This window comes from Acartia tonsa, chromosome 2 (genome assembly GCF_053477335.1).
Source record: "Acartia tonsa isolate MP-2025a chromosome 2, ASM5347733v1, whole genome shotgun sequence".
Lineage (NCBI taxonomy): Eukaryota > Metazoa > Arthropoda > Copepoda > Calanoida > Acartiidae > Acartia > Acartia tonsa.
The window spans coordinates 19,768,025-19,783,444 of record NC_137261.1 but is presented as its reverse complement, the minus strand read 5'-3'; the positions used below and the strand labels follow the sequence as shown (position 1 = coordinate 19,783,444).

Here is a 15,420-nt window from a genome sequence, read left to right as displayed (position 1 = left end):
GCTAAAAAAACGTTCCGCCGACATTTAAATACTCTTTTGTTTTAATTTAAATTAATCTAATAATTTTTACAAAGACGACATTATAAAAAAATCACGGAGGTTTCGTGAATTTCATTTTGGGAGGTGGGGGGAGACATAAGGAGGAAATAGGGAAGGAAGAACATATGAAGTGGGATGGATTTATAATAATAGTATAGTTTTTTTTACAAAAACTTAATTTTGATGTAAATTGTTAAAAGAATATCGTTTTTAGGATTATTATATGTGTATGTACATTAGATATAATGTTTTAAATAGTTTTAATTAATATTAGGTCAGTTTGAGCTTAATTTATACGAAACATTGCTAAATTTTAAATCTTTTATATGGGAAATTTTGTCCATGTACTTTTCGACCGAAACCACGAAATTCAAAAGTTGGGAGGTTTCGTGAGAAAAACTTCGAGGTTTCGTGAATCATACTATTTTTACTACCTTATCTATTTTTACTTCCAATCTTTGAAGTTGCATATAGCTTATGTATAGAATGTGTGACTTCTTATCTGGCTAACCCAGGTTCGAATCCCGTCCGAGAGGGCCACCGATTTTGTAAATGTTAAAAATTGGAAGATTTCATTAAATAAAAGTTGTCGCAAATATAGGTATTAAATAAGGAAAAAATACAAAGACAGATTATTTGAAAAAAAAAGCACATTAAAATTAATTGAAACAAAAGAATGCTGTTACAAAAATTAATGAAGGGCATACCTATGAAAGAAAGGAAAGATCAAGAATAAAGAATAAAGGTTGAACCCAAAACATTTTGAAACAAGGTTAACAACATCCAGAAAAGCGAAGCTAATAAATTAGATAGCATACAAGCAAGTTTTTGAATGAGAATTTAAATTTGAATGAAATGAAACTAGATCTGAAAAAAAATTGCGTGATCGAAACACAGGATTATTGAAAAAAATTTAAGTCGTAATTATCTAAAAACCTTTCCTACTTGTTCAATTATTTTCCTACATGTTCATTTCAGTAAAAAGTAAAAGAATAAAATTGGTGTCAAAATAGCTGAAAGATTTTCTAAGAACTTATCTAGATTTACTCTTCTTATAAGATAATACCGAAGTGTTAAAATTTATTGCTATATGCCTTAATTTTTGATAAGACTGACGTACTTAGTTAAATGTAGAAAGCTTTACTTTGTCATATAAATTTTTACATTGTTTAAAAGATTATAACCTTCTTTATGTTAATACAAACACACTTTGATCTCTTTTATTTGCTTATACATTGTGAACAGAATTATAAAGAGTTAAAAACATAAACAATAGCTAGGCGGATGAAATATTATTATTTCCATTTAAACTTTTAAGCAAATTTCTATTTTAAGGAAGGTAATCATTATTATAAATAATTTCTAGAAATAAACTATTTATTTTTTCTTCATTAAGAAATTTTCACATATAAAAGTTGTTAAACTCTTTTTAGACAGCTTTTCTCCGGCTTAGAAAATGTAAACTCTACCTTGTATATGTTGATATTTAACTAGATAATTTAGTTAAGCATATTTAAGGAATAAGAAAATAAAGGAATTAGAAATATCAATAGAATAGAAATGCTTTTAAAAAGCTACTCTTCCTTACAAAACAAATCTTTGTTTAATGGAGATTAAAGATATCATTCTCTCAATCTATTCTTTTTGCACTGAAAGTAAAATTATTTCAACGATCAAACAAAAATGTAATGTTAGGTTGACATAAATTTGACCTTTAGGTCTTGCTAATCTTGTCAAAACTGAAGGCATATTTTGTCGTCATGCAGTTCTAGTGGTTAATGTCTACCATAGGATATCTTTATACTAAATTAACAGGATGTTTGTCTGTTTGTGTATCTGTGTATCTGTGTGTTTCTACCGAAGGATCTCGCTAACCGCTAAACCGATTGGGTTCTCCTTAACAGGGTAGCTTCTCATAGGTCCCGGGAAGGTTTATAACTATTTTCTTGGGGGGTGGGACACCCCCAACCCCCCCAAAAATGAAAAATACCCCCCCCCCAAAAAAAAAAAAATTCAACCACCCAAAATATTTTTTTTTACTTTTTCTTTTAAAATCTAAAATAAGAAATTGGGTTATCAAATTCGACTCCCCCCTCCTCAAGTGCCCCTAGAGGCCTCTAGGGGGCGTAGCCGCTAGTAAAATATAAGGGACATACTATTGACATACAATTGTTCAAATGACATCATTTAATATAATGGATCTAAAGGGACAAGACAATTGCCGATAGATTGATGTACATCCACAATGATGATAAACAAAATTACCCCAATAAGATATTTGTAGATTACATTAGTGGTTGACACGTTTGGACACTCAACTTAATGAACCAACTAATCAAAATCAAATTAAAGTTCCAAAAGTTGTTAAGCCAACAAAAAAGAAACAGTTATTATAAAACTTTGGGGATAGTTTGATTAACTGCTAAATGTCCCCCCCCCCTCTCTCTACAGGAGCAACGACCCTTTTCTAGTAATTTTTACTCGTTCGTAATTGCTTTTAAATTTTTCATTAAGTTTATTTGAAATACCTAACTTTTTAATTTTAAACTTTATAAACAAAGAATAGTATCATAGCTACAGACTGGCCGACAGACTTCATGGACATTTGGAGTAGCTTCGCTCGCTAAAATTAATTAAAGAAACAAAACAATCTTCTTGTTTATCTTTTTTATATAAAATATAATTGTAAACAGTTTAAAAGTTTAATTAGTGTTGTCTAGTGTTTATTTGTAATTAGAAACTGTCATACTTTACAGTAAGCTGTCTAGGTTAAAACTAAAGTTAATCCATCGGGTTCTTTTTCAGACCATATAATAACCCCCGCTCTACCTATTATCTCTGCTTCTATTACAGCTAAAAAGAAGAAATTTCAGTCGGTTTCTTTTAAAAACGCGCTTTTGAACCTAAAACAGCCAGAGACGTTATTTTGCTTTCTTAGCGGGGGGGGGGAGTTATTTTTTTCTAACCCCCATGAGAGGGGGGGGGGGCTAACCATGCGGGACATCTACCTTTGCCCTAACATTGCGGAGCTACCCAGTATCCAATATAAACTAACATTGCGGAGCTACCCAGTATCCAATATAAACTAACATTGCGGAGCTACCCAGTATCCAATATAAACTAACATTGGGGAGCTACCCAGTATCCAATATAAACTAACATTGCGGAGCTACACAGTATCCAATATAAACTAACATTGCGGAGCTACCCAGTATCCAATATAAACGAACACAACCTGACATAAACTAATAATCAAACAAACGAAAAACTTTACACATTTACCTCATTCTAGATTTATTTCTAAAAAAAGAATTGGGGGTGGGGGGGTTCTGTGATTGATGATAAAATTATAAATAAGCTATCTTTACTTTTTTATTTTAGGATTATTGACTGCGAAGGTCTAAGATATAAAATATCTGAGAGAGTGTGGACAAATAAATCTAGGCTCATGTTGGAGCAAAATATATTAACCACAGGTAATCTTATTAGTTCCAGGTATAAAGGGATACATCATGTTGGAGCAAAATATATAAACCACAGGTAATCTTATTAGTTCCAAGTATACAGAGATACATCATGTTGCAATAAAATATATTAACCATGGGTAATTTTATTAGTTCCAGGTACAGGTATACGGAGATACATTAACGCAATAAAAAAACGTTGAAATGTGAATCAGTACCTACTGCATTCTGTATATTATATTCAGAGGTAAAGGGAAAATGAAATAAAGACATTAATCTAAAAAAAGAAACTCACAATTATACATTTACCTACTACTGCACTGTATGACTGAAATCAATTTATAAATATTCTTTATATAAAAAGAATATCCAATACTTTATGTACATATTTTAAAGAAAGAAGTACCAAAAGCAAATCAAATACCAATAAAAAATTGATTTTTTAATGGTTTTATATTCTCCTATAAAAACAACTTTAAATTATTATTCACCGGAGTTAGTGTCATCATAGTAATGATAATAAAAAAATCAAAACTATAACTGCTTAGAATATTACATGGTCTAAAGTTAGTAAAGGGATATAACCAATTATTTTCTTATTAGCCCTACATAAATATCTGTCTGATAAGATTAACATTCAAAAGCAAGATACATTTGGATTCTTTATCTCAAAATGTATATTAAGCAAACATTTCCCCTCCCTCGTTGACTTTAAATAAAATTGAAACTTAAGAAATAGGTTAGTTTTTTCCTATGCTTAACGCCTGCGGGAGGCCTTAAATCTGCGGCTCTACCAAGTACCCTATACAACCTAACCAAACCTTCCATGCAAACGAAAAACTACTCCCTTTATTTCAAATTAGGGGAGGGAGTCTGTGTTCGACTAGTCACCTTAGGAAAAATCGTCATTATTTATGGTGTTTTTCCTTATAAAAACATAAAAAAATCATAATTAACTATGTTTAGCTTTGATCTTATTTATATATTTAGACGCACAGCTACCATCTAATACACCAAATAAAAAAGATCTAATCTATATCACCATTATTCAAAACATACATATAATGCCTAAGAAGTTCTTTTCTTTCTGAATAATACTTTACTTTCACCTTAGAATTTCAGTTTGTAATTGCTCTGATACTAATAGACACGAAACTAATCAATATCAACTGGATTAGATCTGGTTCTTAGCCATACTAAAAAATCATGAATAGCATCGCATTATAGAAATTTTCCACAATTAATAAAAAAAATCCTAAAATTTATACCATTTTTGTAAGACACGACTAGCCGCAACAGTTTTATTAGTCCGAGCCTTCGGCCCCTCTGGGCACAAAAATAATGTCCGCAGAAAGCTGTCTATAATGCGATGCGATAAATAACTATTTTTAACCCTGTTACTTTAAAATATCTAGTTCATACAAAGAGTTCATGGCTCTAGTAACTTAGAATACGAAGAGTATCAAAATAGTTTTTTACCAAAAATTAAACTGAAAATTATTAGTATTTTCGGTTTAAATAAATCTATTCCGAGATTTCTATTAAAAGAATGAATTTTCATATTGTATTTATCAAATTTACAAAATTCTATATTTTGTGATATTTAATATTTTCGGTTTAACTGAAAATAATAAAAATCTTCAGCTGTTTAAAGTTAGTTTTGTTTTGATATTCAATATACCAAGTACTTGTATTGTGTTTTTCTTATCTTAAGAAAATTCTAGTGATAAATAATAATAATAATAATTGATATTATCAAGAAACGGTGATAATCAGATTTAAATTGAGTTATTGTTAATCAAGTGTGAGAAGATTTGAATTCATCATTGTTATGTTGAGGTGAAAAAGGCCACTTTAATTTTGAATTAAGTGTCATATTGTGATTGAAAGTTTGCGCGATGCCACTCTAAATATAGTATTTGTCCGTTTATAGATCATATGGATAACGATAAAGTTGTTATTTGCAGGGAGTGAGAAGACATTTGGCTGTTTATTACACTAGTCCCCAAAGTTTTATAATAACGTTTTCTTATTCGTTGGCTTGAAAACTTTGGGGACTTTTATCGAATTTGTTTGATTGGTTCAATAAGCAGAGTTTCCAAACTTTTCAACACTAAAATTAAATTCAATTTGGTTAATTTTGTGTGTGTTATCATTGGGAATGTACATCAAAATATTGGCCATTGTCTTATCCCTTTTGATCCCTGTGTTATTTCAATTTACGAAAAAGACTTTCATTCAAGCATTTTATTTTTTATATATATAATGTTTTTAGATCGATAATAATTTAATGATTTAAAAATGAAATAATAAATGTACAGCCATAAGGTTCTTTTTATGGAAATCTTAGGCAAAACAAATTGAATAATGTTTGTTATGGTTCTCTCCGTAAGACATATTTTTTCTATGCGTCTATCTTTAGAACATGGAATAATATTTTTAAAATTTAATTGAAATTGTTCATTGTTATCATCCTATTATATAAAGTAAAAGTAGTAAGCGTTTTTTTGTCTGTAGCGAAGGATCTCCTTAACAACCTGCATTGTTCCTTTACAGTGAAGCTTATTATAGGTCTAGGGAAGGTTTTAAAACTATTTCATTTGAGGGAGGGTATCTCTATTATCACTACCAAGAGGTCCGAAGCCGCTAGTTACTTCATAAAGAAAATATGTTCTAAATCATTGAAAATTTATAGGGATCGATTTGCATTGGATCGACTGTATTTTTAGACAACTTTTCGGCTAGTTAAAAATGAATACCTAACTATTCTAAAGTTTGTTTTATAGATAAATTATCTCTATTTTCATATGTGCCTAAAGGTATCTAGATAGCAGCACAAAATATCTGTATACTCGCCCACGCTTTGTCTAAGGAATAAAAGGATAATTAAGTAAGTTTACTATATAATAACAAATGCATTTTATTGTATCAAAAAGAGTATTTATTTCAAATTTCCCTAGCATAGCAATCCTTACCTACTCTTGAAGTTTCCGTACTATGGTAGCTGTTAAAATAATATTTCTAAGTACACTTTTAGTTCCCAAGATATCTAAAAAATGTTTATTACTACAAAAAGTTCAAATCATTATTAATTGAATATCTTATTATACAAAGTAGTTAGCGTTTTTTTGTCTAAAGCTTATGATCTAAATAACTACAGAACCGATCGATATGTTTCTCTATTTAAGAAAACTTCAATTGGGCTATGTGATGGTTTTAGATTTAAGCCTTAGGATGGGTTAAAAGTTATTTTTCTAGCCCCTCTGTACCTTCGATTACAGAGCCCCTAGATGCTAGGACCGAAGCCGCTGTACATATTCAAAGAAATTAAAAGATAAAGCGAATATGTTTAGTTTATTTGCTTGATTATACTTCATAATTTGTACATCCCTTCATTCCTTTGCTTAGTGTCTAATATCTAGGCCTAAACTTTTTTATCTGTTCTATTTTATTTCTTGGGAAAATCTACTAAAATAGACTTTGTAGGTAAGATAATCAAATTCTCGGAAAATATGTATCTTTGCTTTAGGGCTCGACAGCTGGAGCAGTTTTTTCAATCACTCTTTTTTTTACCAAGCTAAAGCCTCCCAAATAATTTAGATAATTAACTGGTAATAATATAAAAAAATTGTCTAATTATTTACTGCCGCAACTACCAAAAAAAAACGGCTGAATACTGTTTAGCATCTTTTTGCTCAGTTGCAGCCATGTTTTGATAATTTTAGCTTTCTTTAAGCTTACAATCTACAGCTGAGCCGCTTTTTTTGGCTTTGTTATAAAATATATATGTAGGAACAACAAGATGTAATTTTAAAAAGTGCAGTTGCCAAGCCATACTTTTCTTATATTCATTCTTAAACTTAAATCTAAATTTTGTTGAAAAGAATCTTCCCAACAATCCAAATATTATTTCTAAGAATTTTAAATTCTTGCCGGAAAATTTTTCTTCTTTTTAAAAAATGTTGAGAATCTTAAAATTAAAGTTCATGGTTTTAACCATTTTTATTGGTTCATAGACAATCTTCCTGATTACAAAAATATACCTAGTCAACAGTATATACACAACTTTTTCTTACATTTGAGTAATTATTAATTAAACACTACATTTACTGAATATACCATACAATTTTTAAATGTAATGATCAACATTTGATTTTCAGTTGTTAAATGCGCTTCTTATGTATTGAAAGAATATATTTTTTTATTTACAAAATATAAAATTATTGACAGTTAAAAATGTTGGTTGAATGACATAGTTTTAACCCTAACCCGGAGCTACACTAACAGCTCAACTTTGGGACAATTAAAAATCAATCAATCACTAACAATTTGAAATGCGGACACATTTTATTTTATGCTTTTTAAAGACAAGATATTTTGTAATTTATATTTTTTCAAAGTAGCGTAGCTAGTTTACATTTTGGAGTGTTCGCCTGTACGTCATGCATTTAATATATCACATTGTTAATTTTGATTGCCTTCTTTTGTTATTTTTGTAGGCTTAGAGAGTTTTTTTTTCGAGAAGTCTAACATTTAAGTTTTAATGTATATAATTACTTTCTTTGCCATTAATATTAATGTCCGGCGTCTGACAAAACTCTATCTTACTAATTATGTGTTTTAATGTTCCATAAATATTTGAAATCTCTGTTTTGTAAATATAAATGATTGGAAGTTTGGCAGAATTCCAGGACTCCACCAATATAAATTGATATTGAAACTTTTTAATTAAAAGCTAACCAACATAAATTGAGAAAAATGGTAAAGTTTCTAGTATTTAAGTTCTTGATAACAGATAGGTAGGCAAAAATTGATTGACCATTTTTTTGTGCGTTTTAATTGTAATATAATTTAAGCAATATAGTACTAGTAATCGTTATCTTATATATCTATTATATCATTTTATCGTTGTATGAAAACTTATTGTTCTAAAAATTAGAATATTCCAATATTTACCAAGGACAATAAATGTTGAGACTAATTCTGTTTTCTAATCCTCTGTCCTATCCCAGACCAAACTTGAAAGCGTGTAATAGATAAGTTTAAATGCCAACTTATCAAATAACAGTTCTGATAATTTTACTTTAGTTTTGATAATTGAAATGATTTTTTTTATCAAAGAAGAAAGTACAAAAAATAGAGGAATTTGTAGAAATAAAGAATTACAGCACCCATTAATTGCTTGGGGAGATTTTTTTGATAGATTACGTTTTCTAGGAACATTAAAAATCATGTTTTGTGCAATAATAACAAATGCATAATATTATGAATTCAATTATAAAACTATTAATCCTTATCAATTTCCTATTCAATTTTTTGAAACTTCTGGTAATACATGTGTAAAATATTCTCTTTAAAGTAGGTAAGGTAAAAGTAGGTTGCGTGTAAAATCCGTAATGGTTGTGAGTTTTAAGTTAAAAACAGTAGTAATACAATAAAAATTTGTTAACTTTAAAAAAAAATTGTTGTCTATAGTTCTTTTCAATGAGAAATACACATATTTTGTGAATATTATCGTTCTACTACTATTTTTAAGCCTTAAAACACACACTTTTACGGATTTTACCCGCAACCTACTTTTCCCTTTCCTAACATTTATTATTTTCAACACCTTTTTAGGCTCTAATAGTTTTTATTTTATAGTTGTTAATCGATTTTATGCTTTAGCCATTTTTTTTATTTAGATCTTGGAGATGCGATCCTCAATTTTCAAATTCTTTGAACGTACATATGAGACTTTTACAGAAATGCTTCGCATCCACAACTATCTATCTATGCTTGATATAAAATCAACACTATATAGATCATATTATGAACCTTTGATTGACACGTGCCCTGCAATTAACTAGTAGCACTCAGGGGCAAGACACAATTACTTTAGCTAGGCCCAAGGCATTATTTGTATCAATTTATGCATTCATAGGCCTGTTTCTACCTATATGACACCATATATGGGTAACGAAAGCCTATTCATGGTAATCTGTATGTGATTTGCTAATAGTATATGTTTATTAAAGATATTATGTTTATAGTTAATGTAATCATATAACCATCCAGTACATATATGTATGCCTACAACTATGCCTGATTTACGTCACATATTAACACACAGATATTTAATTGCACAGACAAACACTAAAATCCTGGTCCAGAGCTAATGTTATAGCATGTACCTCTTGAATTTATTCAGTTATTTACTAACTCTCCTACCATCAACTTCTCTTTCTGGCTTTAAAAAGGTAATGACTTAGTTGTTTGGCATGCATTGTAGTTTAAATTTAGGCCCCTTAGTACTTAGCATGAATTGAGCTCAGGCCTTATGTTAGAACTCTAACACTTAGCACAATTCACTGCTTGGGACTTAGGGCACATTTCTGTCCTACTCTACTTATAATTTTAACACTTATCCTGTAAATATTTCCATACTTAACTTATGCACTTGTGATATAAATACACTTTATAAAAACATTTTCCTTCCTTAATACTTAATATACTTATATAATTCTGATCGAATATCAAAACCAACCATTTATTCTTAGGTTAAAGCAACATAATACTTCGCGTGGGTCTTTTGTTGAGCTTCCACCAGCTCAACCAAATTCGTATTATACTTGTGGGAATAGAGGGTTAAGCATTCTAAACAAGCGAACCGACGATGAGAATGTCTATGTGTATTGCATAAAAATTAGGTTTTAGTAGTACTCATAGAAGAGCGGTCTCCATACCTAAATATGGACAAACGCCCCATTCGCACACACAATGGTGCAACTTACCGGTTGTATCTTAGAAAAATTTTACTTCATAATTTTTTCTTTTTTTCCTTACCGTACCCGAACCGCCTAAGGCAGGTATTTTTACCAAAATCGAATAATTGTAGCTATGGCAAAATCGGATTTACCAAAACCTGTGATACTATTTGAGAGCAAGGTTAGGACTATGAGGCGTTTGAAGAGATAGGGACTGAAAGGCACGACACAAATGCAATTGAGAGCCTCGTGTACGAGCAGTTGCACTAGCCGACACTCTAGAGGCCCTAGAGAATGCTAGCATATTTGTGGCCATTGGTCGCCGCCCTATAAGGACACTCGCACTGGTTGACACTCTAGAGGCCCTAGAGAATACCAGCACACCGGCACCTCCATGTCCGCCTCTCTTTAGTAAAACACTTGGGTTGGAATAATCTATGATTGAGCTATGTGCAAAATTTTGATTTCTGGACTTAGTCAGAATTTTGAAATTTAGGAGTTGTGCTAGGTGGCGGAGTATATATATAAATCTTCGGGCTTAGTATGATTTTTACTTATTCGAAAATTCTCTAAGTGTTGAAATACTTGAATCTTTGATACTTAAACCAGAACTTATTAAGAATCAAGCATGGAGTAACTTTTCATTTATAAGCTATCAAAATACTATTTGTAAAGGACCATTTTGAACTGCCTTATTAAATGAAAACTTAGGAGCAAATCCTATAGAACACGGGAAACGCTGTTAGTTGGGATACATATTGTCTTTGGAGCCATGTTTCTGAAACAATATGCCGAAAGCAGTTAGTACTCTTGAGTCGTAGTAAAGGGCCAAAAGATTATTACAAACTTGTAGCATTTATACTCAAGTTAAACTGTACTAATACTTTGGTGCCGTTAGAACCGATTTTCTGAGATTTGCACTTACTTATACATGCCTAGGACTTATATTCTTAATGCAATTCTGATTTATACGCGGATGTATCAAAATAAATAAAACTATTGCCTCTAAAATTTTGAGTTAAACAAAATATTTCAAAGTCTCAAAGATATTCTCAACATCGATCGGTTGGAATGATATAAGTGTAGACAATTTGCTGTATGCAATCAGAGAAATAATTCCTGAGACTCTGAGCAAAATATTCCACTTTTGGACTTAGCACCGTTTCTATTTCTTTTGTTACAGAGAGAATCTCGAATTTCTGGACTTATAGTAATTTATATGAAATTGTGAACTTGGTTGGAAATTTACCAAAATTTCGGACTTGTAATAATTACGATTTTTCCAACTAGATTAACAAATTTCATTTTCCACACTTAAAAGAAAATTTTATCTTAAGAGTATTTTTGTCTTAGCCAAAATATTCCAATTATGGACTTAGAGAGATTCTACTTCTTTTGGTGAAGGATAATTCTAACACTCTAATACTTTATAATTTTAAAATCCTTAACTTAGCGAGATTTGCATTCAGTCAAAATATTCCAATAGTGGACTTAGAGTGATTCTACTTCTTTTGACTTATAGGCAATCTCTAAAGTAGCTTTGTGAATGAACTGTTAGGAAATTTCATCTCGGACAAAATATTCCACGTCTGGACTTAGAGTAATTCTATTTCTTTTGTCTCAAGAAAATTCCACTATTTTTGTACTTAGCATGATTTCATTGAAAGATTTTTGGACTTAGTCAAAATTCACTAATTTTGTACTTGGTATAATTTCAAAAAAAAAATTTTTTTTTGTCTTAGTCAAACTTTGCTAACTTTTGTACTTGAGATAATTTTTGAATTTTTTTCCTAAGCCAAAATTTATTGATTTTGTACTTAGAATAATTTCATTAGAAACTTTTTGGACTTAGTCAAAATTTTCCAACTTTGGACTTAGAGTGATTCTATTTTATTCTGACTTAGAAAGTTTTTAATTCAATCTTAACTTAGAAAATTTTCTTTTGTTTGTATGTTCCTTACAAACATATACATAGATACAATAAACAGTTCACTCAACAATAAGTAGGACATGAAAACTAAATTTTTACTTGCTTTGCTAATGCTAAAATTTCTATTTCATGTGCCGCCAGAATTCAACAGACAACTTGAGAAGAGTTATAAACCATCAATCATTAGTGATAGTGAATATTAGTGATTTAAAAGTATAGTCAACAACCTAAGCCCTATATGTAATTTAAAAGCACACTTATAAGAGACAAAGTTCTAGTAACCAAACGCAGCAAAAGGTTGCAGCAGCCTATCTTGGGAGTCTTGGGACGTCTCTAAAAGAAGTAGCAAGTAATATTGGAAGTACTCTACTGTCTTTATAAAACATCCGGATTAAAACAAAGAAAGAATATTTTCTTTTATACCATTGAGAAAATTTAATTTTACTTAGGATTATTAGTATAAAATCTATAACCAAGTAAAATAAAGTGTGTACATATAGTTCATAGTCTTTATAATCTAAAATTGTTACCTTTTTAGAAAAAAAAAGTGCACTAATTCAGCTAATTTGATTTTCAATAATATTTGACCAAGCAATAACACCAACCTTGTAGTCTACTTTAAAGAGTTTGATTGACAACTTCCAGCGTATAGATTGATCACCTTGCGTAGGATATCACACTTCAGTAAGACACATAGAATATTGTGTTCTCACTAATTAAGTAGAGCACATCCGGTCTATAATAACCTTGAAAACAGACTGAATATATTCATATATATAGGATAATCTAAATTGAGTCTCAATAATATAGTTATAAGGATTGAAATCACAAGTGAAGCCCCGTAATAATTCGCGAATAATACTTAGTAGGATTGGTAGGCATACCCTAATACAACTATAAGTATTGGGTGCGAGATCTTTGATATTCAGGCAAAACAGTTGCAATACTATTAGAATATAGACGATCCTTTGGGAGTGAACCTTAGTAAGTTATATTCATAAAGCCTTACAGGAATAAGCAGATTGTAAGCTACATATCCTTAGAGTGAAGTAAGAATTCAACAAGGATTATAAATTGCTGTCTTTTTTCTCAACAATAACATTTGCTAGGAAAAGTCGACGCCTAAGCAAATAACAGTTAATTTGTGATAGTATATTAGCATACCCAAATTAACTTCGCTACAAACTTTAACATTCTATCTAACCTTATAGCTAATTTGTATAGCTAACTAACCCACATTAGCTTTGTAAGCAAATATAGAATAAATCTAAGTAAAAGTGTTTCTACAGTTGAGCTTAATTAAGGATAAGAGTGCATTAGCGCACACTCCAGAATAAGATTCCAAGCTCACACGCAAGCATTCACGACGTAGAAACAACTGTAGGTGAAGTAGACAATACATACTCATCTATATTTAACAATTTTAAAAGAAAAATTTGTTATTGTAAACAATTCCTGATTGTTTTAACGTTAAGCGCATTAGTCGGTTTCTTCTTGTACCTCTGCTATTTAAATCCTAAAATAGTACAACATCTCATAAGCTTCTTTAAAGAACTCATAGAAAGTTTAAAAGCTTTAAGCTAGCTGTAATGCCATTATTTAATAAAAGTAAGAAAGATGACAACGCTGAAAAGGCGAACACTCCACGTCGAGGACGCTCGACGACGCCTGGAAGAAGAACTCCGTCAGCTGATGCAGCTTCTGCAGGAGATGATACACGAAGAGAGGAACCAATGCCCAACCAGGAGGAACCAGACCAGAATGGTGAGAGAACCCAGACGCCAGAACCAGACAGGGAATCTGTAAGATCCATACCCATGCGAGAGGACTCACCAGACGCACTGATCAGAGATCGATATGTTAGAGCAACACTAGCAGATCCTCTGGGAAATTTCCTGTTCCCACAATTCCTGGATACAATAAGACTTTGTAACCCCAACCTACGTGTGGACTCAGAAATGATGAGGAACTTCTGTACAAACTACACACAGAGTATGAGGGAATACAAAGAGGAACAAAGACGTGAAGTTGAGTTAGAAGCCCAGCGTATTGTACAAGTGGAGAATGACAAACGCACTCAACGACACTTCAGTAACTTCACCAACCAAACTGGAATTAAACCACCAAGCAGCTATGCAAGTAAGAGCACCCTAAGCAACGATCAAAAGCTTAAGTTAGCCAATGGAACCTTCCCTCTCAAGCATTGCTTCAAAGGAGATGGTAAACCACCCTACATTACTGATTACCTATCAGAGATGAACACTGCTCAGGAGTTATGTAACCTCTCAAGATCAGAATTTGAAACCTTTATGCTTAGAACCACAACTGGCGAAGCATATACTACTATCCAGCAGAGTTTCAATCTTGGACTATCCATTGAAAGTGTCTACAATAGCTTACTGCTACAGTATGATATACTCATCAGCCCACAGGAAGCTCAAGCTAAGCTGATAGCCTTTAAGGGAACAAAAGCCATGTCATTCCCTAAGCTTGTCAGTACAATTCAGAATCTTGCCAGCAGAGCCGCTGTTCATTATACAGACAAGAAGGAAAGACAGAATGTATTCAACATAACTGCAGTGGAGGCACTCAAACGTAGCTTACCAACAAATAGCCGCAATATAGCATCTGAAAACCATCACAATCTCACACATGATCTTGGAAGATCCCCTACATATCATGAGTTGACCGCTTCCATGTATCCTAGAACTGAAGACCTAGATCTGGACCTACAGCAGAATGGTGTATCAGCCAGTTACAATGGAGACTTATCGCTTCATAAAAAGACGAACAACACCAACTACTCACATGACAGGGATACAAGAATGAACAGAGACAAACAACCTGCTAAAGTAGCCGCTACGTCAAGCTATTATAAAAGGCCAACAGTTAGAGAAGTTACTGCTAAACCAGCCTATCCTAAAACCTACAACAGAGAAAACAGGGATAATAGAGATAGGCAACCACAAAAGAACACCAAACAAGATTATCATATCTCCTATGGTACATCCAATAAGCGCTACTGCGGTGCATGTGGTCAAAACTCCCACAAAATATCCGATGGATGCAGACTACTGTGTGATGACCAAGGACGACAATATCAAACAGCACTAACATCCGGATACTGCCCAAGCTGTCACAAGAAGTATGGCAAAGACCTATACCATGCACAACACCTATGCCCTGGACGACCAGCAATGATGGAACTGTACCATAGTGGTAAAGTAAGACCTGGTGGTGT

At 31.7% G+C, this 15,420-nt stretch overlaps 3 protein-coding genes across 4 annotated transcripts in view; 2 read left to right on the top strand and 1 right to left on the bottom strand.

Annotated features, from left to right (window-relative positions):
- LOC145306512 (uncharacterized) overlaps positions 1-15,420 on the bottom strand; it is a 370,409-nt gene that overhangs the window by 200,647 nt on the left and 154,342 nt on the right. The gene's annotated exons all lie outside the window — the stretch shown is intronic.
- The window catches only part of LOC145306518 (uncharacterized), a 288,222-nt gene that overhangs the window by 162,051 nt on the left and 110,751 nt on the right, over positions 1-15,420 (top strand). The window lies entirely within an intron of this gene.
- The window catches only part of sigmar (Tumor necrosis factor alpha-induced protein 8-like protein sigmar), a 113,927-nt gene that overhangs the window by 8,579 nt on the left and 89,928 nt on the right, over positions 1-15,420 (top strand). Inside the window, exon 2 of one of the 2 annotated variants that reach the window (XM_080148702.1) lies at positions 3,421-3,515. In XM_080148702.1, coding sequence (XP_080004828.1) covers positions 3,488-3,515 — 28 coding nt within the window. In that variant the 5' untranslated portion in view covers positions 3,421-3,487. Of the gene's footprint in view, positions 1-3,420; positions 3,516-5,125; positions 5,343-15,420 lie in introns of those variants that run through there. The other variant, XM_080148711.1, reaches the window with a different exon arrangement.